General features: G+C 43.6%; 4 protein-coding genes across 4 annotated transcripts; 2 read left to right on the forward strand and 2 right to left on the reverse strand.

The window, feature by feature from the left end:
* Positions 1-532: 532 nt before the first annotated feature.
* LOC133901762 (probable protein S-acyltransferase 19) lies at positions 533-5,562 on the reverse strand. The gene is made up of 9 exons (XM_062343240.1): positions 5,193-5,562; positions 3,914-4,027; positions 3,426-3,821; positions 3,279-3,347; positions 3,131-3,202; positions 2,888-3,013; positions 2,372-2,452; positions 2,084-2,272; positions 533-1,898 (listed from the first exon to the last, which is right to left on the reverse strand). Exons 1-9 carry the CDS (start codon positions 5,235-5,237, stop codon positions 909-911), a joined length of 2,082 nt encoding a protein of 693 aa, XP_062199224.1. The 5' UTR covers positions 5,238-5,562; the 3' UTR covers positions 533-908.
* Positions 5,563-9,594: 4,032 nt separating this feature from the next.
* Positions 9,595-15,373, forward strand: LOC133901695 (potassium transporter 18). The gene is made up of 10 exons (XM_062343146.1): positions 9,595-10,103; positions 10,482-10,640; positions 10,812-11,037; positions 11,827-12,072; positions 12,613-12,663; positions 13,051-13,308; positions 13,396-13,448; positions 13,624-13,738; positions 13,811-14,065; positions 14,159-15,373. Exons 2-10 carry the CDS (start codon positions 10,518-10,520, stop codon positions 15,193-15,195), a joined length of 2,364 nt encoding a protein of 787 aa, XP_062199130.1. The 5' UTR covers positions 9,595-10,103; positions 10,482-10,517; the 3' UTR covers positions 15,196-15,373.
* Positions 15,374-16,319: 946 nt separating this feature from the next.
* Positions 16,320-17,930, forward strand: LOC133901697 (ervatamin-B-like). Its single transcript, XM_062343149.1, has 2 exons — positions 16,320-17,072; positions 17,203-17,930. Exons 1-2 carry the CDS (start codon positions 16,550-16,552, stop codon positions 17,793-17,795), a joined length of 1,116 nt encoding a protein of 371 aa, XP_062199133.1. The 5' UTR covers positions 16,320-16,549; the 3' UTR covers positions 17,796-17,930.
* LOC133901696 (wall-associated receptor kinase 3-like) lies at positions 17,887-20,827 on the reverse strand. The gene is made up of 3 exons (XM_062343148.1): positions 19,661-20,827; positions 19,424-19,567; positions 17,887-19,277 (listed from the first exon to the last, which is right to left on the reverse strand). Exons 1-3 carry the CDS (start codon positions 20,628-20,630, stop codon positions 18,073-18,075), a joined length of 2,319 nt encoding a protein of 772 aa, XP_062199132.1. The 5' UTR covers positions 20,631-20,827; the 3' UTR covers positions 17,887-18,072.
* Between the last annotated feature and the right edge of the window lie 5,925 nt (positions 20,828-26,752).

Below are 26,752 nucleotides of genomic sequence, written 5' to 3' on the forward strand. Positions count from 1 at the left end.
ACATAACACCACTACACCAATGAAAGCTACAAAGAAGCTGAGCTTAGCTGTTCATTAGAGGAAATGGAACTTTGTCTCACAAGTAACATTAACTGCTAAATGTGTAAAAATATCTCAAAGAAATGTCACATTCTATTAGACCAAAATCTGTACTGTAGTATGAAGCTTTGCAATACTAGTTCTGTATATTCACCTGTCATAATAACAATATCTTGGAGTATAGCCGCCTTTTCATCTCCCAAACCAGGGCATTTAACAACCGCAACATTTAGCAATCCATTCAGTTTGTTAAGAACCAGGGTTAAATACACCGTATGCGGAACATGATTCAACTAACACTCCGATGTTTTGGATATCAAATGATCAAATCTCTTTGCTACCTCCGCTACCGCAAGACCGAACACGACAACTCGAGCAATGAGGAAACCATGGAGTGCAAACCACTTCGAGAATCAAGAACACCGGCAACGGCACACGAGCACCGTGCAAGACACCTGAACTTTTTTACATGTCGAAAATGTTAATAGTGCATAAACAGTAACTGCAATAAACACTCCAAATAGATAATCAACTGCAAATCAGCATTTGACATCAGGAACAATTAGCTCTTCTATCTGGCGTGCATCAAATATCTAAAATTCCTAACACGAAAATGTTTTACATCAAGCAGCTTATCGCACTCACAGAAGAAGAAAAAAAGTTAGCACTGGTGCGATGTCTATGCTTTAGTTATCTCCTGCAGGCTGAATTTCATCTAATTGTCCGTCTGGCAACCGCAAAAGAGCAACCTTTCAAGGTTTATCAACTCTTCAGGTTGGGTGAATCAGCATCGCCGCATTGTCATGGCGGTGCACCGGCACTTCAGACGAACAGACGAACATCATGAGCAGGACAACTGACGGGACAAGTCACTTATCAAATGGCGGATTCCTCTGAAACGTCCCAGGAGCAAAAACTGGTAAGGATCCCGTCTGCGCTCTCTCACCCCGGATATCACGCTGGAGAGCATTAGGATCTCTACTTCCCTCAGGGTGTGCTCTTGTGGCTGCCTCATTCCTCCTTTGAGCGTTGATACCAGGGGTGCCAAGAATAGGACCACCAAAGAATATCGACTGTCCAGTATATGTCAATCTCTCAGATGGTTGCCCAGACAGCATCGCTGAGGAAGAGGTATTCCCAGGCGCAAGGTTTCTCCCATGGTGGCTAGGCTCGCCACTTGGGTTTGCCAAGAAGCGTGGGTTTCTTGCTGGCAGCTCGACACCAGGTCCTGTTCTTGTTTGCGCAGGAACTGACACATACCGACCAACATCTTGATCCCAGACAACAGAGGCCCTTCGGTTCTCTCGAAAATAAGATGTCGCTGACTGGAACATTGGATTGGTTATTTGTGTGGTAGGAACAGGTGGCCGCACCATCCCTGGCGCGGGCCTTTCAAGAGGTGGAGGATGAGGCGCTGCATTGAACTGAGAGTGAGAGGCAAGCTTGTGGATGTGGACTGGGCTGCTTAAACTGCTTGCGGTTGGTGTGCCGGTTTCGTAGTCATCCTGGCTTACAAGACTTTGGGGGTATGAGTTCTGAAGTGGAGAAAGTCTCATCTCACTATTTGATTCCTTTGTGCCACTGTAGTCAACACTCATGCTACTCCGGACGCTAGCATTGCCGCTGGAGATAACATCACCTTCATGATCATGACGGGCATCTATCGGTCGGAGAACCGAGGATGACGCCCGAGCTTTCGCAGCGGCTTTCATTACTTCATTTCTATCCAGCTTTGCAAGGCTCCGAGCACTGATTTTGACTGACTTCTTGGCTTTGTTTGCTCTTTCAGCATATCCAGCAGCATCAGGGTCCACAGTTGAAGGCACCATTCCAGGCTCCAAATGTGGGATCACTTCATCCTGGTTAATAGTTTCAGCATAACTAAAGTTAGTAAGATTGAAGGGCTGCTTCTAACATTAAAATTAAATTTCTTCTAGCCTGGAGTTCTTATTAAACTTTCAAAGCTGTGACATGCGCTTGTTTCATAGTTCATAGACTAGCTTTAGGAAGCAACATACTTGCCCTTTAAAGCAGGCAGGCTTACCTGATCAATAAATATCCTTGGAGGGGTACACCAAGCACCCTTGTGGTGAAGACCAAGTGAACTTCCGATACTGAACCCAGTTGTTGCTGAATTTGATGGGGAGTAAATGATATTTGCTCCTTCCTCATCCTCTGGAGCTGCCTCACTCATAGCTCTCATTGCAACGACATAATCGTAAGTCGTGATCCCCTGATACACAACACAGAAAAGGAAAATAGCTGAGAAAACAAGATAATGAGAAAACAAGATAAGCTTTGCATAACAGTTTCACTGGAATTGCATGCAAACCTTTCTTATCAATATCATGTGGAAGAAGAAAAGTTCTCCTAAAGGAATGCAGGCCACCAATGAAAGTAAGGTAAATATGCCCTGCATATGAGAAATTAACTATCAACCAACAGTTAAAAATACTTACTTTAATCTTAAAAAAATAATCAATCGAGAATTGCACATTACGCATCCAATATGCTAGCATGTGTTCCGATAAGTGTGTCGATAATAGGTAAAAGGGCTAAGAAGGTAATTCCAGGATCCTAAACAGGAATAATTACACTTCCTGAAGGTACACAAATGTGTTACTGAGTACAAATTCGAATTGTTTTAATCTGACAAGACAGACTGCACCGCACTATTTTAAAATGAAACAATGAATTAAGTAAAAACATCAAAACATAGTATAACAAAATAAAAACAAGCAGTTTTGAATTTCTTCATCAGATATTGAAACTTGCTACTTCAAAGAACTTATAATCAAGAGGGCATTCTTACACACTACAGGCTACAACTATTCAATACACAACTTACCACGATAACAGCAAATGGAGCCCGGGTCAAGCCATTCCCCAGCTTGTCTTGGATATTTCTTGATGCATTCTTATCGACAAAGCAGAGTACAATAACAGCAATGCCCGCTCCAAATTCAATCGCAAGCTGTTATACAGGAGATTGTAAGTATTTAGGAACATGCAAGGAAAGCAATAAATCCACAAGAAACCTATTGCTAAGTAAACTTAAGAAAAGGGTGTAGAGCAAATCCGTTTTACATACCCAGATGAGACTGATTGCCATCAGAGCAAGGAATGTGAAATAGTTCTTCCGCCCAACACAGTTATTTAACCACTGCAAAGATGTACCATATCAGTTATACATAATGGACTATTACAAGTAATACACTACCACAGTGCAAGAAAGGCACCCGACAATGATGATCAAATCCATCCACACACTTGTCACAACTTTTGCAGTGTTTGCTGAATTTGCGAACCTGTAAAATTAATTTTGTAAAGCAAATTGAAACAACACAAGCGCCCATGTTGCATGGCAAGGAGCTAATTCAACGTACCTCAGCATTACATAATGTGCAAAACAGAGCTTCTTCACTATTTTCTTGTTGCTCTGAGGCATCAGATTTCCGGCAGTCCTCCTTGACAAATAAAGCACACAGAAGTCCGCCAAGAAACCAACAGCTTGATCTTTTCTTTGGCACTTGTGATCCTAGATTTATGTTTGCCTCCCCTATAGATGAACCTCTCTGATTAGAATGCCCATCTAGAGAGCTTCTGCAAGTCGATGTTGGGGAGTTTCTTCCAGTAGCATTGTTTGCTTTCTGGGGCAAACGTTCTACTCCAGCACTGTTGGTTGGTAAATTGATAAAGCCATCCTCAAATTTTGACATGATCCCAGGATCCGCAGGGTTTATACTTGTGCATCGAATGTAAAGGATGAAAACCGCAAATGCCTGAATGTGATGTCGGGAGGAGAAATGTCTCATAGTAACACTTTCTTATTTTTTGAATAATGGAAAAAAAACTTAACTTGAGGACCACTTACCACAGGAGTATAAACACCTATCGCAACATACTCAAGGACTTGCTTTCCCAGAAACGGCACAAAGAAGGCATAAAACGCAACCACCAGAAGGAAGAAAACCGTAATTGCAACAATCTATCAAAACGAAATGATAAGTCAGTTACAAAATTTTCCAAAAGTAAGTTTCTCAGTCGGGATAGTTTGGAGCTTTTTAAACTCGCAGTATGAACTATTAACCAGAAAAGTATGTTGCAGAAAAACACGATATCTACTGCACATGAGTATAATTTTTAATTTCCTACAGGAAATAAAAAGAAGAATGCATATCCGTGTCATCTTGTAATGCCAAATGCATAAGCACTACTTTCTAATTTCTACATGGCTAGAGCGCTACAGATACAGCCCAATTAATCTTTCTTAGCAAAAATCCACTGGAAAGTACCAAGTCCATGTGAATTTTGTACAAGTTGAAGATAGGAAAAAATGTAAACAACTGTATAAAACTACAACATTTATTGAAACAAACGGTTAGGAAGGGTAAAGAGGGCAGATGAAATAGTAGGCAATAGACATTTATTTGGATCATAGCACATGGGGCAATGCAATAAATCTTAGAAAAAATATGGCATTTGTAAAGCTTTGAGGCCCAACTGCTTCAATGAGTTTTGTGGAACTAAGGTCATCAATATTCGCTTCGATAATAAATTTATAATACATCAGGGAGCTGCCTAAATGCAGAATTAGAAGAAATGTTGCAACTTTCTGCATGCATTTCATTAGAATTCACTACTGAATAAGTGTAGAATTTTAGGAAAAAGGACATAACCACTTCCAACATATCGATTACCCCCACGAACGAAATAGCCCTTGTGAACTAAGACATATAATCCTGCTTTATTAGAGCAAAAAGGCCCAGTGATTGAACAACCCTAGCGCTAGGAATACAAATCTATCAAAACTGTTATAATCTGCAAGATTTGCAGCCGGTCTGTAAGAATTTATCCCAGCCCAATTCGTCAAGGATTCACATAGTAACTACTCTACGCTAAGCAGATACAGAAAAAAAATAAAAATAAAAATACTCAATAACTACCCAGTAGCCTCGCCTCAACAGATCTTCAAAATAAACACACAAGACTGCAAATGTCCTGCAGTATAACCTCACAGGGATGGAATTGTGCAGAGAATTCTAATCGGTACCATAGATACACACACAAATCACACAAAGGGATAGTAATTACAGTTGCACCGATCCAAGAACAGGAAGCGAGAAGGAAGAGGGTGAGATTAGTCAGTGCACCTGTAAGGTGTGGGCTGGGAGCTGCCACCCGTGCTTCCTCGTCATGGCTCCCCCCCTTCCCCTTGGTCTCCCTCCGGAGTCCTCAGATAACCTCCCTTTCTCCCGGCCGGCAGGCGGCAGCAAGCAAAGGCCTTTCCAGCGCCGTCGGGCTGGTGCCTGGTAGTTCAGTAATAACGAGGAAAGAAACAAGGCTGGAGATTTGTATTAGAACCTCTCTCTGTCTCTCTCTCCTTTTTATTTTCCCCTGTGATCGTCTCTCTCTTTCTATGTCGATTGTTGTTGCCATTTTCCAGTGCAGGTTTGTTGGAGAAAGATTGGGTCAAAGCCTTGAAGGCTGGGTTCTGGTGATTCAGGAATCCTATGGTGCGAGTGTGATCACACTGTCAGAGTGTTCAGTTTAGTTCAGCTAAGACTGTACACTGTAAAGATGTTCAGGGTCAAGGATAGCGAGTATGATCTGCCGATTTTATTATAAAAAAAAGAATTAATTCAGTTTATAAGATAAATTGAGTCTAAAAATCATACAACCACAAAGTTAATTAGAGAAAACTGATAAAAACCCCAATTATTTGAACCCCACAACCACCATAAACCAAAACGACACGTTACCACACACCCAAACAAACACAATCGATAGTATCTCACCAAGGTTTACCATATCGTTTGGACTCTGAAAATCGGTCCCCGGCGGTAACCGAAAATTAGCGGTTATCGTGAAAACCGCTTAAAATTATGTAAAAATTTATTCAAAATTTACTCGATCAAATTTGAAAATCGAAGAAAAAAATCAACCGAAATGACGTTCGGTAACCCGTCAAATTGCATCGATAACCGAGCAAATTCACCAATTTATCGGCTGATTTTTCTGCATTGACTGTATTTCTAGGTAATTGTTCGGTTTTTCTAATTTATTGAACGGTTTTCTCGAATGTCAGTGAAGTTCAACAAAAAAATTAAAAAATAGTTCAACCTTGTAAAATCAATAAACTAATTCAGCTGAGCTTCAAATCAAGTGAAACAGATTTTATTGATTTTCTTGTAACATGATCTACATGATAAAAGTATTTATACTCGTAAAAAAAATATTTTTTTTGAGAAAATGTATTTGCTAAACCTAGTTAAATACATAGTTAACTCTTTGTTAATCTAAAAATAATGAAACTAATTTTTTAGTCTTCTTCCATTACCCTATGTCTTTTAAAAATACATGAACTCATAAAATAGTTATTGTAACTTGCAGGATTGTGTAAATATACTATAACTAGATTAATTCATAACTAATCCATCACACCTCCAAAATTAGTGAAACTATTTTTATTAGTTTACTTATACTATGCTTTATGTAGAAAAAATAATGGTAGACATGATAAAATTAATTACAGTAATGTTTCTTAACGTATTCACTTTATGCTTGTGAACTTTGTAAGAAATTAATAAATGAAATGAAACCAATTTTAAAGATCATCTTAAGATACGATCTACAGAAGAAAAAAAAAGTGTTTTCATGTTAGCTTTTTTTTAACCTGAGTTAATATAAGAGCTGCTCGTCATGAAGTGAGGTGTAGCTCCAAAGAGGCAGAAATCTCACCGCAACTAGCCCCTAACCAGGCTAGGTGTGTGCAACTTCGTTGTCGATCGCAACCGGTATGATCTTTAGTTGACATGTTTAGTTTTAGTAGCTCTTTAATTTCATGGCAAACTTCGCTAACAATTTGGTGATATTGATAGATTTTGGTAGTTCAAAGATTGGGCAAAGATTAGTTTTTGGAAAGACGTCCCGGCATGGTAACAAGCAATGGAACGGTGCCAAAAAGTACTTCGGCAGGTAATGCATGCCAAATCTAATTAGAATGCTGCTAAATTTTGGTAACTAAAACTTGGCAACCATCGGCGTTTTCATTACTATTTTAATGGAGGGCCCTAAGTTACAGTACACAAATAAGTTGAAGGCAATATACGGCCCCTAGTATTACTGACACACAACTGACAACCCTTTTTCTTTTACAACTCAATCTCGCAGCAAATCCGTTGACCAGAAGCATCACCCGAATTTTCATCTAAACACAGAATGTACGTTGTTGGTAAATATATAAATCCACAGATTTGATAGATACTTAATTGACCTTCAGACGACATGCATAATGAAAGAAAATCCCCAGTGGCGTGCAAGAATGGGAACGACCATGTGCCCTTCAACCGCAAAGAACTGAACCAAACAACGGTGGTTGTAGGAATGCAGGATAGTGGTATCAACTCAACTGGACAATCACATGCTGTCCAGTCCTTAATGTGCTGAGCTGGTCGCCCTGATCGTGATAGTGCTACGAGTACTCAACTCTTCAATGGAGGAGAGAGAGAGCGAAAGTTGAGAGAGAGGAGATGTTTGGTAGAACTTTTTCTGATTCAAGTTCTGAATAACTTATTATCGGGAAAATGTGATTTTGTGGTTGAAAGTAATTTTCTAAATTAAAGCTAAATCATACATATGATTTTTAGAAAGACTAATACACTTTAAATTGCACATGTTCAAATATGGCTAAGTGTTAAGGCTATCCACAGCCCGTGACTACAAGGTGAATTAGGGATTTTAAATGTACAATTAAATTAGTAAATAATTTTTAATTTTGTCGAAAGTTGGCAATGAATTGTGCAAATAATAGATAATGGTTACAACTGTTTCGTTCAATGTAACATAAATTGTGTATTCTTGATGAACATATCTTATGGTTTAAACCTAAGAATATTAATGTTATATTTACTAATTTAAATATACATTTCAAAATCCTTAATTCACCTTGTAGTCTCGGGCTGTGGGTAGCCTTAACACTTAGCCATATTTGAACATGTGCAATTTAAAGTATATTAGTCTTTCTAAAAATCTCGTGTGTATTTCAGCTAAAACATTTTCTGAATTGTACATACAACAATTTTGGTAAGATTTAGACCACAAATGACAATTCTTTTTCTCCCCAAGTCACCTAAGTATTACTGTTATAGTACAAATTATAACAGATACCAACATTCGAAATTGAATAATTCAAATTCTACGACTCTATTGGACGTGAATGTTTGCAAACAGGACCTGCATGTTGTATTAAGCTTTGGAAAAATTTGGAGAAAAATTTAACAAATTTGCTAATTATTTAGAGAGTGTTTACAAGGCTAAATAGTATGAAATGATAAAAATGCATATAAATGGAGTATTGTAAATGAACTTACTTTTTTATCAAGTAACCTAGCGTCAGAAATAATTTTAAAAATTATTACGTAGCATGAAGAAGAATATTAGTGAATTTTTAAAGATTTTTAAGAATTTATTTGAGGCCTTCAAAATTGTTAGAAGTTCTAAAAGTAGTCTTTTTTAGAGTTTTTTATTTTGAAACCTACACATGTTATTGAGGTGAATACTTTTCAAACGGATTCATCATGAATTATAGGAACTAGAAAAAAAGTTTCGTGAATTTTAGAGTACGGCAACCCCACTATCTAAATAGAGAAAGAGAAAAATAGAAAAATTAGAATATATCTGATACTGTTCATCTGATGGTACTGTTCTATTGACATCGGCCTGTGTGTAAAGATACAGTGGTGGACGCAAATATGGTTAAATTAGTCATATCATATATATTGGTATGATCAAGTTAGGAGTCACGCAAAAGACTTTGATGTGACAAAAGGGATTATTATTGAAAATTTAGTTCTCCATATACTGTTAATAAAATATTAATTTAAAAAAGTTAAAATAAAAAAGATCACAATACTACTTAGTTGCGAGGTGCTTATGACCAGTTGTTTAAGGAAATTTCTCAAAAAAATTGTTTTAAAAAATATATTAAATATCTATATAAAAATTATAATTTTTAATGTAAATAAAGATAACATGTATTTAAATATAAGTAACTATCTTGTTAGCACTAATATAAATAGCAATATTTAAATAAGCACATATATTACTATAGTTGAGAAAAAATATCTAATTTTTTTTCATAAACACCTCTTATAAACAACCCATTCTACATACTGTTAGAGTCGAGCTAAAGATACGCATGAATGCGTTGCCCAAGTGGAGTTAGGCACTTCGGTTTGCGTTGCTGTCTTGCTGTTGCTCAAGCCAATTTTTGGTTTGGTTAGGTTTCTCCTTTTCCTCTTCTGTGAAAAATGTTGGGAGCAGCTTCTCTGTCAAGATGAAACTTGCGATCAGGTTCGCCAATTACTGTTACAACCTAGAACATGCTGGTGGTTATTTTCATCCTACATTTAGCTTGTCTGTCATTTTCAAGAGAGTAATTGTGCTTTACTAGCGTGTCATTCTAGTTTCTGCACGCCGCCTTATGAATTGACTTTACGAGAGAGCACCTGCCATTAGCTTATTGTTGTTGTTGCTCTCAATTATTGAGTCCAACGGGGACACAGAATTGCAACCAGTCCCAACAATTATCTCCATTCCTCACCGTTTACATCAATCTGCTTGCTAGTTGCTATCGGACCAAAAAAATCGTCAATTATTCTCCTAGAAAATCCTACCCTTTCCCCCCACCAGCGCACATCCATCCCCCTCCGAACTGCTGATCTCACGCGAATCTTTTTCTCAGCATCTTCCTCCTCGCCACGAGGCAGGCAGGCAGCCCCTCTCCACGTGTGGCCCGTGTGCGTGAGTCCGTTGTTCTTCTTGATGGTCCCGTAGGGCAGCGGCTTCTCTTCTCTCCCCGGTCCCGCGAATCTTAGAGGTGAATAGGAATTGGAGGCTGCGGTTAAAATTCGGCCTTGGAATGGTTTCGGAGCCTCGGAGGGTCGTCATCGGCTGCTTAGATTGGTGTTCGGGGCGCGCGAATCGGCTCAAGTTTTGATCTTGGCGTGCTCTTGAGTCTGGAAGCCCGGGATTCCTTGGAGTTTTGTTCTGATTTTTTTAAGGTTAGCAACTGCTTGTTTCTTCCATTGTTGGTAGACACAGCGGAAAGGGTATCAAAATTTGATCCTTTTTTTTGTTTTTAAGTTAGTTTGTGAATCTGAAATTATGTATGCTCAAAAGTTTTTATTGGATGCTCCTTTACTCCGGCTTCACCGTCCTATATCATTGGAAATCTTGTGCTCATGTTTGAAACTGGGAATCAAGTTTGTTCTTCGGGTGGCTTCGCGTATGGTTGCTGATTCTAATGTTTAAGAAAAAATGATATTGATACTGTTAAAAATGGGCCTTGCTATGCCTTCCAATTGAGCTTAGGTTTCTACTTTGTGTTTTTGGTAGCTTTGGAAAGAGCAATTCGACTAATATATTCTTGATGCCTGCAGGCGGTAAGACTGTGCTGCTGCTGATTGTCCGAGCTCATGGAGACTACCAACTCAACTAATGAGCATACCGGTAGGGGGGCAATGTGGGAGCTGGAAAGGAATCTCGATCAGCCCATGGATGCAGAAGCCGGGAGATTGAGGAATATGTATAGGGAAAAGGTGATTATCACTTGACCGAAGGTCCTTTCGTCCTTTCACTATCCAAATTCTGATATGCTACCGTAGACGCAGAGTGGTTCCGTGTACTGATTATGAGTATCTCTGTAACTGATTTGCCAATGAATGTTCAGTAAATTTTATTTTCCTCTTGTTTCCCCTTTGCTTGTGCAGACCTACCCAACAATTTTACTGTTACAACTAGCTTTCCAAAGCCTTGGTGTGGTGTTTGGAGATTTAGGCACGTCGCCTCTATATGTTTTCTACAACATCTTTCCTCATGAAATAGAAGACACGGAACAAGTTATTGGAGCACTCTCGCTTATTATTTACTCCCTTACTCTGATTCCACTTGTTAAATATGTCTTCATTGTCTTGAGGGCAAACGATAATGGCCAAGGTAATAATTCTTGCACTCTTGCTTCCTTGAAAGTTTCGCTTCTGTTATCATTGATCAGACTGTATAAGGTGATCTTTCGAGCTTGTTCAAATGATGCAGTACACTATAACACCAATCTATAATTTGTTCTTTAGTCATTTGAAGATTGCAATACAAAGGCACTTTGTGTTAGGCACTTAGGATATGACCATATCAAGCAAATTCTAGTCAGTTTCTTCCCAAGGAAAGAAGCAAATGATCTTCTTAAATGACTAGCTTTCACTTTGAGACCTGAAAGTTGCTTCAGCTACTGTTGCAAAAAAAAAATAGGCTGACAGCAGAATAATGTTGTTTTACACTTCCTCCTTGTTTCCTTTATTTGCTCAAAGTGCTCATTAATATGTCTTCTGCAGTTTGTTTTCATGCATGCCATGTGATAATACAGTCATTTAAGCATTTCATTGATTCAGCTCTGAATGCATTATACTCCTAACAGACAAGCATTATCATTCTGAAATTTCCAAAGTAAACTGATGTTTAGCACCCCTGAAAGAAATTATTTGTCTCTGTATTTAAGCAAATATTTCGTCAAAAAGCCTTCCGATATGTGTTTGCAGTCATTTGGTAAGTTGCATCACATTTATCTGTCGAATTGCCTCGTATGGGACACAAAGTTTTGTGCGTTACAGCATTCTATCATACTCAGTACTTGATAAATAGTCAGCATATTAGTATGGCACACTGGTGTACATTTCACAGTCAATTATGTGCTCTGAATATCAACATGATAGAGGTTTATTGTAATGCCAGGTGGAACATTTGCTCTTTATTCACTGCTTTGTCGACATGCTAAGATAAATACTATTCCCAATCAGCATAGAACCGATGAAGAATTAACAACATACAGCTGCCACACATACGATGATAAATCTCTTGCTGCAAAGATCAAAAGATGGTTAGAAGGACATCAATTCAGAAAAAATATAATTCTTATTCTTGTTCTTTTTGGCACTTGCATGGCAGTTGGAGATGGAATCCTCACTCCTGCCATATCAGGTGGGTATCTCTATGTTTTATCATTGATTTAGTACCAGACTTTATCAAATTAATTCTATTATGAGGACTTAGATTAGAACTTCTAGTTTGATCTGAACTGGTTAACAGCATGTTCGTTCACAAAATTCTATCCTTGGCTTACTGAAGATCAGTATTAAATGAAATCATTTGGTTACTGAAAACATCCTCCAAGAAATCCAAGCTAACAGTTCCTTGACTTATAACGTACACATTTTTAGAAATTAGGTAATGTCCCACGACCACATGACCACATGAATTTAAATTTATAACTGTTTTCATTCTTTAAGATGGGAAAGAAACTTATGCCGTGGTGATGACCTGTTTTACCCTCGATTGCTATTGCATTGCCCCACTTCAGTCTTGCTAGCGCTAAGATGATCAGCTCGCAATATTGGACCAGGAAAAACTAGTATATAGTGTCCTCCACCCCTCTAACTGTTCTATATATCTCTTTTGTGATGCTTGTTATTTCACTTTTTCTCAAGTGGAATGATCTTAAGCTTGCCTTGCAATTTGCAGTTCTTTCTGCAACTGGAGGAATACAAGTGGAAGAGCCTAAAATGAGGAATGGTAAAAATTTGCAGTTCTTTCTGCAATTTGTAGTATTTTTTTTTATGCTTTTATTAGCTTCTGCCTTGTTCTTTCATATATCTAACTGTTATTACACTTCAGAGGACAATGTTAATTTTTTCATCGCCATTAGTTTAACTAGAACTGTGGATAACAACATCAAATAATTTGCCATGCTGTTCTGTCTGGTAAAATGATAATCTTCTTCAGAGTCTATTCAAATAATAATATTAGCATGTTAACTGTGATTTGGAAAATTGCATTTCATTCTATAATCTTTGTAGCGGTAATGTGGTACACGGGTTAATTTCATTTGGTATGGTGTGATCATGATACTGAGACCAATTTGTGGATGGCTGAACTCTTGCATTTTTTTCTCCATATCAGATGTGGTTGTAATCGTCTCTGTGGTGATATTGATTGGATTATTCAGCATGCAACACTATGGTACTGATAAAGTCAGCTGGCTTTTTGCGCCAATAGTATTCGTTTGGTTCATACTCATTGGAATCCTGGGGGCTGTAAACATTTCCAAATACGATCAATCAGTTCTGAAGGCGTACAATCCTGTCTATGTATATCGGTACTTTAAGCGAGGGAAGAGTAGCTGGGCTTCTTTAGGAGGAATTATGCTCAGCGTTACAGGTGTGAAACTTCTTCCGGGTTTCATAATGTGCCTTATCGTTTGTAAAATGGAAATTACCAGATCTGAATTTTTGGCTCATGCTGCAGGTACAGAAGCACTATTTGCTGACCTTTCATTTTTCCCTGTACAAGCTATTCAGGTACCCTTTGTTGGCTGTCACTGTTATCAGCTGTGCATTTCTGATAAGAACTAAGGGGCATGGATTCCATGGAACTTTTTAGAGGGTGATCTACATTTTTAACAGCAGTTTTCACATGAGTACAGAAATTAATCCATTTTCTTGCTTGCTGACGACATCTTGCTTCGAATTCCAGATTGCTTTCACTACGGTTGTGTTCCCATGCCTTCTTTTGCAATACACTGGTCAAGCTGCCTACATAGCTCAGAACAAACATCAAGTCTCCCATGCCTTCTATTATTCCCTTCCAGGTACTATCAGACAGAGGGACTTCTCAATACCATATCTTTCTGAATACATGTTGATGTGATTATTTGACGCAGAGAGTGTACTTTGGCCGGCATTTGTTGTTGCAACAACTGCTGCAATAGTTGCTAGTCAGGCGACTATATCTGCGACATATTCAATTATCAAGCAAGCACTTGCTCTAGGATGCTTTCCCAGAGTGAAGATTATTCATACCTCCAAGAAGTATCTCGGCCAGATATACAGCCCTGATATCAATTGGATCCTTATGGTTTTCTGCATAGCTGTTACGGCTGGATTTAAAAACCAAAGTCAGATAGCAAATGCATATGGTAAAATCTTCCCCGTATCTGACTCTGTCTAGAAATTTCATGATAGCAACTCACGTTCTGGCTCTGTTGCTAACATGAATGTTGTCTGAACAGGTACTGCTGTGATAATGGTTATGCTTGTGACAACATTTCTTATGATCCCCATAATGCTGCTAGTGTGGCGCAGCCACTGGGCCTTGGTCATCCTTTTCACTTCATTGTCATTGGCTGTTGAAATTCCATACTTCTCTGCTGTCATGCGGAAGATCGATCAGGGTGGCTGGGTTCCGCTTGTGTTCGCTGCCGCCTTCCTCATCATCATGTATGTATGGCACTATGGTACACTCAAGCGCTATGAATTTGAGATGCACAGCAAGGTGTCCATGGCATGGATCCTAGGCCTTGGTCCAAGTCTTGGTCTGGTCAGAGTCCCTGGCGTAGGCCTGGTGTACACAGAGCTAGCGAGTGGTGTTCCTCACATCTTCTCGCACTTCATCACCAACCTCCCAGCGATCCACTCCACTCTGGTCTTTGTATGCGTCAAGTACCTTCCTGTCTACACTGTGCTACCAGATGAAAGGTTCCTTGTGAAGCGAATCGGTCCCAAGAACTTTCACATGTTTCGTTGTGTGGCACGGTATGGCTACAAGGACATCCACAAGAAGGACGACGACTTCGAGCATATGCTCTTCAACAGCCTGCTGCTCTTTGTCCGGCTGGAGAGTATGATGGAAGAGTACACAGACTCTGATGAGTACAGCACCCGTGAGCTGAACCAGGCAAGCAACGCCAATCTGAGAAGCAACGGCATCAGCACCAGTTCAAACATGGAGCTCAGCTACACATCCCATGACTCTATTATACAGGTGCAATCTCCAAATCATACGGGGAACAGCCAGGTAATGTCATCGGGACAGACGTTCCAGACCGTAGGCGACGAGATCGAGTTCATGAACGCGTGCAGGGACACTGGGGTGGTGCATATCCTCGGGAACACAATCATCAGGGCTCGTAGAGATTCAGGGTTTGTCAAGAAGATTGCCATCAATTACCTGTATGCTTTCCTCAGGAAGATCTGTAGGGAGAACAGTGCCATCTTCAATGTTCCCCATGAGAGTCTACTGAATGTTGGGCAAGTCTTCTATGTGTAAGCGGAAAGTAAATGCAAGTAGATGAGATTTTCAGCCTCAGAACTATTCATGAGAAGCCGGTGTTTGTTCATAGCCTAGGAGGGTGTCTTCGTCGAAAGAATTGTACAGCATATACGTACAGTATTTGGTTGTTAAAACCCAGAGTAATTTTACAGTATATGTGCCCAGGTTTATTTCAGATTGTTCAGAAATGCGATCTGCTGCGTATGTTTCTAAGCTTCTTCAGAATTCAATTTGAAATTGTCAGACAGTGAAGTAATTGTTATTCAGAAATCATATGGCCAATAAACGGCGTCGGGGTGCAGATATGTACTACGCGTGGACTGCAGCGCGAGCTCAACGAGACGACGACGACTCGCAATACCTTCCCGGAGTAGCTGATGGCGAGGTCACCACCGCGGCCGGTCGCAGCTCCGTCAATGACTTCGATCGCGGGCGCAGACTTTCAATCTAAATGCAGCGGGCTGATATGTTTCAGGTTGTTCACTTCTTTTCCCGCTGCCCTGCACAGCCACAGCAGGGTCGGAGTTTCAGACCCAGGCCACGCTTCCAAATTACTCCCCTCTCCTGCCATCCAAAATCACCGCAAAAAATCCTACAAGAATCGGTGGAGATGGACGCAACAGTTGAAAAGCATCCTGCGAAATTTCAGTCCGAAATGAGTTCGGAACAAGGAGGACCAAAAAAAGAGAAATGCGCCACCCCTGGTCCGAATCTCCACTAAAAATTCTTGAAAAATTGGTGGATCGGGGATTATGAGATGGGTGATGCAGCAACAGCAGCAGCTTGGTGGTAGCTTGCCTTGCATGGGCAGCTTCATTTCTCTCCTCTTCATCACTGTGGCTGCTAATGCAAGTTGCCCATCCCCTCTCCAATCATAATCCTCCCAACCATTTGTCTCATCCTTTGGAACCCAAAAGACATCTTTTGGAAGCCAGGGAAGGAGATAAGTAGAGATGTTTCATGTTTTTAAGCTCTACAGTGCTTTTCTGTGGACCGAGAAGTTGGCATTTGCAAGCCGTGTGTGTGTTGTTCAGATTTTCAGGTAGTGCCCTGATTTGCAGGTTATTCAGAACGTGTTGTATATGTTTCAGGTTGTTCACTTCTTTTTCCGCTGCACTGTGCAGCCACAGCTGGTTCATTTCTCTCCTCTTCATCACTGTGGCTGCTACTGCAAGTTGTCCATCCCCTCTCCAATCATAATCCTGTCCAGCAGCGAAGCACCACACGTCCTCCCAACCATTTGTCTGATCCTTTTATAATCGTAAACGACCGGACCGGGCCAAGTAATATGTATCCTTCTCAATGCGTCCTCGTCAGTGAACCACACATTTTCCATGCGTTCTGATCATCAATGGCGGCCTCCTCCGTCTCCATACGCTTCCTGCCATGCGTCCTCCTCCTCGTCGTCGTGGTCGTCTCCCTCGACGGCGGCTCGGCCGGCGACTTGGGTAACAAGGGTGACGGTGGGATGATGGAGCGGTTCCAGCGGTGGAAGGCAGAGTACAACAAGTCCTACGCGACGGCCGAGGAGGAGCGGCGCCGGTTCCAGGTGTACACGCGCAACGTGCGGTACATCGAGGACACCAACGGCGAGGCCGAGGCGGCCGGCCTCACGTACGAGCTCGGCGAGACGGCCTACACCGACCTCACCAACCAGGAGTTCATGGCCATGTACACGGCGCAGCTGCCGCTGCCGCTGCCAGACGACGAGGACGACGTCGCGATGATCACCACGCGCGCGGGGCCGGTTGACGCCACCGGGGGCGCGGCGAGCCAGCTGCCGGTGTACGTGAACCTGTCCACCGGTGCGCCGGCGAGCGTGGACTGGCGGACCAGCGGCGCAGTGACGGCGGTGAAGAACCAAGGCCGATGTGGTACGTACAATTATTGGTGACCTGTCCTGTCTGTACACACATGCATGTCACTCTACAAACCACATGCTTCCATGTGCTCCTGCCTCGCCTCCTGAGTTCATGTGGTTCAATTCATTACCCTCGCGTGCAGGGTCGTGCTGGGCCTTCTCGACGGTGGCGGTGGTGGAAGGGATCCAGCAGATCCGGACGGGGAAGCTGGTGTCCCTGTCGGAGCAGGAGCTGGTGGACTGCGACACGCTGGACCACGGCTGCGACGGCGGCATCAGCTACCGCGCGCTGCAGTGGATCACCTCCAACGGCGGCATCACCACGCGGGACGACTACCCGTACACCGGCGAGACTGGCACGTGCGACCGCAGCAAGCTCTCCCACAACGCGGTCACCATCGCTGGGTTCCGGCGCGTGGCGACCCGGAGCGAGGCGTCGCTGGCGAACGCGGTGGCAGGGCAGCCGGTGGCCGTGTCCATCGAGGCCGGCGGCGACAACTTCCAGCACTACAAGAAAGGCGTGTACAACGGACCGTGCGGGACCAAGCTGAACCACGGCGTCACCGTCGTCGGGTACGGGCAGGAGCCGGCCGGCGCGGGCAGGTACTGGATCGTGAAGAACTCGTGGGGCGATGGGTGGGGCGACCATGGCTACATCAAGATGAGGAAGGACGTCGCCGGCAAGCCGGAGGGGCTCTGCGGCATCGCCATCCGCCCTTCCTACCCACTCATGTGACATGAACATTGATCTTTTTCCTTCTTCTTTAGTCAACTTACGATCGAGTCAACAAAATTGTATCGTTTTTTGCATGGAAAAAAATTGTATCTTTGTTGCTGTTACGTGTAAATTTAAACTTACTCTTGTGTGAAAGCGATGCACAGACGAAGGTATACCGACAACATTAGGCAGTGATTATGAAATTGAGTACATCAACATCAGCACAATTAAGTAAAGTAGCGGCTGGGATGTGATCTATTCCATTCTCTCTCTCTCACACACACACATATTTAAACTACCGAGGGTACCTTGCGGACAGCAAGAACTCTTCTTCCAAGCTATACTGCCTAGTCATGTCCTGCACGCTTCTTCTTCTTCTTCCTTGAGGGTCTGATGGAGATCTCCTTCTGATATCAATTTCCGCTGCCACATCATTATCTAAAACACGCTCCTTTTCCTGAATGCTTTCGAGTGCCATCTCCACTTGTCTCATGGTCGGTCGCTCGTCTGGGTTCAGTTTCACGCATGTTGCTGCCAGCGCGGCGACTTGTTCAACCTGTTTCCCTCCCTCCTCTGTAACTTGCCAGTCCAATATTTCAACCATTCTACCCAACGCGAGAAGGCCGATGAAATGGGCAACGAGACCTTCGTCCTCTGAGGACACATACGAATATGGCTTCTTCCTAGTAAGCAATTCGACGAGAACGACTCCAAAGCTGTAAACATCACTCTTCTCTGTGAGCCGCCTTGTGTAATAGTAAGTAGGATCCATGTATCCTATTGTTCCTTGCACCTTGGTCGTTACCCCTGTTCGATCGACCGGGATGTGTCTTGAAGCTCCAAAGTCTGAGACCTTTGATGTTAGAGCATCATCGACAAGTATATTGGTAGATTTGATGTCTCTGTGGATTATAGGGACTGAAGCAGCTGAATGAAGATAGGCGATAGCTTTGGCTGTCTCCGTCGCGATCCTGAGCCTATCGTTCCACGACAGTGATCTTGGCTCCGTGACATGAAGATGGCTGTACAGGGTTCCATTGGATACAAACTCGTAGACGAGCAAAGGCACTTCTGTCTCAAGGCAACATCCGAAGAGCTTGACGATGTTCCTGTGGTTTATTTGCGAGAGGATGGCAACCTCGTTTATGAACTCATCGATCTCCCTTTGAACAGCAATCTTTGACTTCTTGATGGCAACAACATGGAGGTCCGATAAAATTCCTTTGTACACAGTGCCATGCCCTCCGCCGCCAAGCTCACGAGCTTTATCGAAGTTGTTTGTCGCCTTCTCAAGCTCCTCCAATGGTATGATCATCCTTTCCGCAATGTCCGCCCTTTGAGCTACCAATTGCTGCAACAGTTGTCCACGGTTTTGCTTGAAGAACTTTTGTTTCAGCCTTTTAGTCTTCAGCTGTTTATGCTTTCGGGTAATGAGGATTGCAACGAGGACCAGGAGCATAAGGCCTGCGCCACTACTAACCCCTATGCCGATGCTTAAACCTGAAATTAAAATTCAGGAACAGACATTGTTGTCATTTTTCTCAAGCAGCTTGCAGCTGTTCTTGTGCATTCAAAGGTGCAGACTTGCAGTCGCTGCACCAAGAAAGAAAAAAGGGAGAGAGAAAGTTGCAGTTGTGATGGCTCACTTGGAGAAGAAGATCTGACGCATCCATGGCGTTGGGTGTGGTCGCCATGGGTTCCTGGCGGGCACCTGCACTCGAACGTTCCCGCCATGTTGATGCACTCGCCGAAGCACCCGTTCTCCTCTGGCTGCTCGCACTCGTTGATATCTTGAGGAAATCAGTCAGAAACCAGCAAAGCTTAATTTCATTCGTATGTCCAAATTAAGCTTTGCATTAAGGGGTTAAGACTAAAGTGGTTACCTTGGCATCCGTCGGTGAGGTACGGGTTGCCATGGTACCCGTTCTGGCAGTCGCACACGTAGCCGCTGCGCGTGGCCGTGGAGACGTTGCGGCAGGAGCTTTGGGCGCTCTTGCACGCACTGCGTGCGGCGTCCCCGGGGCACGTCGAACCGTTAGGCGGCGTTCCGTCTTGCCCGAGAGCGGCGGAGCCGATGGCCCAGCCGAGCAGAACGGGCACGGGCGTCTCGTCAAGGTTGACCGGGAGCGGGGCGCCCCTGGTGGAGGCGGCGGCCTGTTGAAGCCACCCTCGCTCCGCGATGAGCACCAGGGGCGGCCAGTTGGTGTCCGGCGGCAGCGACTGGCTCGGGTCCAGCCGCCGGAGCTGCACGTCGTAGGATGCGAGGCCGATGCTGATGGGCATCTCGCAGCAACCGACGCCGGTGCACCTGCCGTCGCTTACGGACAGGGTGGTGCGGCCCGTGTCCGTGCCGGGACAGAAGGACGCGCACCCGCTGATGGTGACGTTGCTCTTGCCGCCGCCGGCGGTGAGTTGGGCGAGCACGTCGCACCCCCTGACGATCACGAGCTCATTGCCGTCGTCCGACAGGGCGTACGGCCCGGCGTTGCCGAGGCCTCGCCATTCGCCGCGGCCATTGACGGAGCTGGACGACGTGCCCACGAAGCTGAAGTTGACGCTGCCGGTGCGCGCTGCGCGCACGGTGGCGTTGGCGAGGGAGATGTTGAGCAGCTGGAACGTGCCGTCGGCGCCGAGGAGAAGGCGCGGAGGGTCGCGGGTCGTGTCGCAGGTGAGGTTGAACCCCGGAGAGTGGTAGCAGCCGGTGCCGACGCCGAACGGGTACGGCACGGCCACGTCGCCGCAGGTTGTCACGCAGTTGGGCAGCCCGCCCGTCTGGTCAGCTGCATCGGCGAGCAGCAGCACGGCGGCCTGCAGGACCACGACGGCGAGCGAGACCAGCGGCGGCGGCGGCATCAATCACCTCGAGATATTGATCCTAAGCTAGCTTAATCTGCTTGCTGGCTGCACCGTGCGCTTGCACCAGTATAAGAAACCACTGAGAATCTGTGTACAGTCAGTCCATCACCGTGGACGGCGGCCGACTACAAACTGCATGCACCGACGCCGGTCGGTGGTCAGCGATTGCGAGTGAAATGCGTGGATACGTGCGCTTGCTTCTCGATCGTCCTCACCACACAAGTGCACGCGTTTTGTTGACTTTGGTTAGAAACGTTGAGGGTTTGGATCAAAGACGAAGAAGCAGTCGCGCTCTGCAGCTAGCTGGAAGACTGCGTCAGCTGCTGGGTACGTAGTGTCGTTCCAAGGGAGAAGAACCAAGAATCATCCAAAATCGTACAAATGTACAGCACTACAGCTACCTTACAAAATTTCCCACCTGTCACTCTACTAATCAAGTTCAACATTACAAAATTTCTGCATTCTTTTCAGGAAGAAAGAAATTGCACTCTATATGGGTCGGCCGGATTGTTTGACAACGGTGTCACACCCTAAAATTGCTATTTTTGGTTGTGAGCATTTTAAAATAATAAAATAATATTTTTTTAAATTTGAAAGTTTTTCTAAAATTTTGTTTAGAGTTTAAAAAGAATTTGTTTTATGTGATGAAAAATGTATTTATAAAATATCAGAATAGGTTAAAGAATTTCAAGGTTGGATAAATACTTATTCCATTTTTCTCACATTATCTAAAAATCCTCCGTAGACAATCTCATCACGAATCATTTTTATCCAACCCAGCGTGCACTGCTTTTCCTTAATGTTTTTCTTTCTAGCTTGTAGCTCCAAACCAGCATCAAGCCATCAAACTTGCATCATGTTGGATTGCTAACATGACGGCATACATGTGCGCTAAAGCCAGCCCAAATCAGCTCCCTTACATGTGTATGTACCTGATCGTTTCATACACTTCAAAACAATATCGTCCTTTCGCCTGATAGCTAAGGCTGACAAACAAAGCTCGACTAGTGCTCAATCAAGACGCATTGACATCCATTTATCCTCTTTCAATTCCTAACAATTCATAGTGGAAAGCGCCACTTAAATGGTCATAATGGCAATTGAAGCCGGCTACCAGTTACTCCTCGTCGTCAGTCTCATCTTATCATGCAATTTCGGAGTTCAATACGGCCTCAAATACAAATCTTGACAATACAAAAGTTGTAGGTCTTGTCGAGAGTTTCGATTTGAACCTATGAAACTCCCCTTTTGGATAATGGACCTAGGAGTTATGACCCCCGAAATTAGTGCTGCGTAGATAAGTCTGGGTTCAAATAATTTATCTTGTGGTGCATGTTTGAAAATTAAAATGTCGTTTTAAGAATTTCTAATTAATACCAAAGTTGTATATCTTTTTGAGTACTACAATTTAGAGTCCAGAAACATCTAATTTGGAGTCCAGCCGATGGAGATATCATCCTCAGAACAGGCCTGTGATTTAGCGTCGCGCAATCAGATCACAACTTGGACCTGGGCCATGGCCGGCTTGGATCCCACCTTGGCTCACCAGCCTAACGTCCCTAGCCCCATAAAAAGGGACCAACACACCCTCCCCTGCCCCTTTCCCACGTCCACCAAACCCTAGCCGCTGCCCTCAACCTGCCAGGCAACATTCGCCGTCGTGGACAACCATGTCGTCGCCGGTTGGCATACGCGTTCCCGGCGACCCGTCCATCCAAATGACTTCATCTTTTGTCGAGATGTGACCTAGGTTGTTCCTCACTATGTCCCAAAACCATTTGGCTATAGGAACAAAGAATCCACCGGGATCTCCGTCGCCACCGCCACCGTTCGCTGTCGTGCTGCTGATGTCGCTGCCACCGGTGCCATCGTCGTCTCCGCGAATTCTTTGTCACCGATCGTCGCAGCAAGGTGAGGACCGAACCAGCCCCTTCCTCTCCTATTTCCCCCTATATGGATGCCATTTGTGAGCCTTAATCGAACCCCTAGCCTGGCCAAATCCCTCACTATGCGGCCATGGCCGTCGCCATTGCAAACAGCCGCGCAACCGCCGAATGACATCTGCGTTTCCCGGCTGATCAGAGGTCGGATTGCCGCACCCTCGAACCAGCACATACCCCTGGATGTCCCACATGCCCTCACCAAACCGTTTGTCCATTAGAGCCCCGACGCCACCGAGATCACGATCGCCGTGCCCGCTGCCCAGTCTGGAATTCTGCGCGTGCAACGCGGGTTCAAATCGCGTTCCCCGGTGAACTAGCTCTCTAATCCACGAGTCCTTTGGCCGAGACATGCCCCTGCTAGTCCTCTACATCCTCCCAAAATTGGTTTATCCAAAGCTGCAACAGAGCCCTTGTTCTCGACGTCGCAATCCCTGCTGCCCAATCTCGTACACGTTCTGCGTACCTAGAATGTCAGTTGTGTTCTCCGACGAACCAGAGCTCCAATCATTGATACCTTTGACAGAGACGTGCCCCTGATTATCCTCAATAATCCCTAAAAATAGTTCGGCTACAAGAGCACCGACACCAACGATTTTGTGGTCGCTACGCCACTGCTCCCATGTCTATGAGTTGTTCTGCGCGTGCACCCAGAATGCATTCGCGTTCCCCGTCAATCCAGGAGCCATTTGGATGCACCGACTGCGTCACGGTGTGTCCCATCACATCTCATGTGCGTCCATATGAAGGTTCCCTCGCATCTCTAGCGACGCCACCAGGAACACGATCTTAACTTCCAACGTCGTTGCGGAATCTCACCAAAGTTTCAATCGATCGATCTCCTTCTCAGGTGAAGCTCTATCCAAACCATCACTGCAGAATCGTGTTCCAAAAAATATGAATATTTCTATTCAAACCATTTCTTGAATATCATAGCCAATCTCTGAGAACGTGCACATCTTCTTTGCTGTGTCTGTGCGCGGTCAACCTTTAAACCTGGTATCATTCGTCTCTCTTTTGTTGCTACCTCAGAACTTCTGTGACAAGACCGATCATAAAATCGAGCTTGTCTTCTCACATTCTACGCCCGTGCTCTCCGTGATTTGTTGAAACACCATTGTTGCCCAATGTCAACATCAGTGATTGTCGTTGCTATCGCCATCTAATCGTGCACTTCACCGCCTTCAGCTCACTGGTGTGCGTGTCCTTCTGTACCTCAGGTCAAACTGAGCCCTTCACGAATTCATGGCTACGATGCGACCCTGTCTGAACCATCTCCGTCAACCTCGGGCCTTTTCCCTCACCGGCGATGTCGAGAGACCACCGCCAGCCGACTCCTCCATGCCAAACTCCCCTACTCTACTCTCTGATCTCGCTCTCTTGGTGAATATCCCAAATAACCCCTCCAAAGATCATTTATTTCTATCTTACTTTCTTGCTTAGGATGTTTACACGTTAGCCTCTACCTTCTATAGTTAATTATGTTTCAGACCTTATTATTCAAATAGAATCATCTATTCAAATCTTGTTCAGCGAATTTCATTTAAATCCAAGCAACACTCTATGAATTCGCTTAAATCTCGTATCCTATCCAACCATAGAGTTTTTTTTATGATGTGATGCCTCTGTTTGATGTACTGTTCTTAGTTATTTGTGTTTTCTCTTTTGTTAGTTGTTCTTGCGAATAGACGACTATGTTTCGAAGCTATACGAGGATCTCCAAGAGCAACAGTTAAGAAATCAATGATCAGCAAAGTCAAGACTTCGAGATACGCCAGAACCGAGTTTACGAATATCACTGAGCAGCAGCCAGGCAAGTGTGCTTGAACATCTTGCACCTATTTTGGGACTTTCATATTAGTTGTTTATCCTCCTTGCATGATTGTCTAATTTGGAATCCCATGATTAGGATTTACTAGATTTTGTATGATTATCCTTATCGTCGTTGATGAGTCATGGGAAGAAAATGGTAGATATGCTAGTCGCTGTCCTGGTTGGGTTAGAAGTTAAACTTGACTAATGATTATGCAATATGAATCGGGTATGATAATCTTTCATAACAACATGGTATAGGGATCCTACCAGAATGGTTGGTATGTGGATGGTGTATGAAGGCGCATGTGTTGTGCCGCACGTTGGAAATGTGTTTGTTCCTGTGTGGGGTCCTAAGGACTGGTTCTTGTTGTCTGTAACCCAGCTGAACAGCGCAACCACGAGGCTTATATGGGTACGGCCTGACCAATTAATTAGTTGTCATTCATGTTCTGTACGCACTAGTGAACAGTTAAGTGGCACAAGAGGGGGCCTCTACAGTGGATGGAATCCCTGTTAGCGGTGAAACCTTAGTGGGTGCATATAGATTTGGAGGCGCTTTGTAACGACCTTGTAGTGAGACCCCGACTCTACACTCCGAAAGTGTAAAGCAAAATAGGAATCATAACTCGTGGGTAAAGTGTGCAAACTCTGTAGAGTAATAAAACTGATTGATCAGCCGTGCTCACGGTCAAGAGCGGCTTGGACTTCTTCTTGATTAGTTGGGATCAGAGTTCTGATATGGATGGTCAGGTAGCCAGGTAGCCAGGTAATGGGATTACCTGGTGAGTTATGGTAGCAAATATGGAATATCTGATGAGTTTGGTAGTCAGATGGAATTCGATGAGCTATTTTTCTTGTTTAAGTTGTGTCTTCACACTCAGTAAATAGGATGCCTGATTCTGAGAGTTATAGGTGAAGGTTTCTTAGTGCAGTAAATCGGTGTCTAACCATTTCTTGATTTGAGCCCCATGTCATACTTTTCTACACTTGCGGAGTACGATATGTGCTCACACTTGTTGTTTCCAATAAATATTGCTCAGTTGGAGAAGATTACATAGAGATCAATGAAGCTGAAGACTATAATGAAGATAAAATGTCTTAGATTGCGTTGCTCCTAGTCGATTGCCTGTGGTGTACCCTAAAGTTTTCATTGGAGTTTTCTCGAGTTCTTCTGCTGCTGTTCAAAACTCTGGTAATTGTTTTAATAACATTATTTTGTTCGATATAGAACTGTATATCACTGATAATATCATCGTATGTATAATAAAACTGATTCTGATATATATATGTAGAATGCACCTGATCGCTCTTTTAAAAAACCGGTGCGACAAACGGCCGAATTGTTACACAAGGAGCCTCTCGGTTCAATGATAAATTGTATTTTTATGCAACTTGATCGAGCACTAACGCGATGTAGCATCTCTGACCTGGCATGCACTTATGCTAACAAAACAACAGCAATAGTAATGAATATTCGTGGGTCACCACCATGGAACCCTCCATCCCCGTTGTTACATCCACCGTCGAGGTATGGGTTGCCGTCGTAGCCCGGCCCCATCATGCGAGCGTCATGTTGTTCCCCTGTATATATGTTTGATCCCTTGCAGAAACTCCGTTTACTACGTCTACTTGCAACTTGCATGGTGAGCTCGATCGATCGATCTTGAGCTGCATGTTCAACTCTTGATGCCCCTGTACATGCGTTTGATTCCTTCCAGAAACTCCGTTTAACTACTACGTTTACTTGGTGAGGTTTGAGCTGTTCAACTCTCAAGTAGCTGACTTTTTTCTCTTGATTATGCAACTTGCAATCTTCAATATAAAATTATGCATATTCGCCCACCCCCCGATCGATGATTGGGCTGTGGAAAGGTTGATTGAGTTTAGTTTAGCATGTCCATAATAACGCAACCGGTGTTCACAAAGCCTTTTTTGGCAGCCCACATTAGGCCTAGGCCGAAAATAGATGAGTGAACTCATGCCTGAGTGCATTCATGCTATATTGTGGGCTTCGTTTCATTGGGTGGGTAAAGCCCAACAAAAACGTCCACAAATACTTTGGTCAAGGAAATGAGAATTTTGTTAATTTATATATTTTTAAAATTATTTTAATAAAATTAGGTAGAAAAAATGACAAAATTAGGCGTATGTCGTCCGTTCATCGAGCAACATATAAAAATCACCCCATGAAAGAGTGACAAGGTAGGATCCATAATTTACAACAGTTTATGTGACTGATGGGCAGTTATTAGGCCCGTCGCCCATTCATCAAAAAATTGTAACTTCACTGTTGCTGGGTTATCTCGTTGCGCAACACATCTTCGAAAAAATGTAACTTTTCTAGATGAACTCAGATGTATATGA

Source organism: Phragmites australis, chromosome 20 (assembly GCF_958298935.1).
Source record: "Phragmites australis chromosome 20, lpPhrAust1.1, whole genome shotgun sequence".
Classification (NCBI taxonomy): Eukaryota; Viridiplantae; Streptophyta; class Magnoliopsida; order Poales; family Poaceae; genus Phragmites; species Phragmites australis.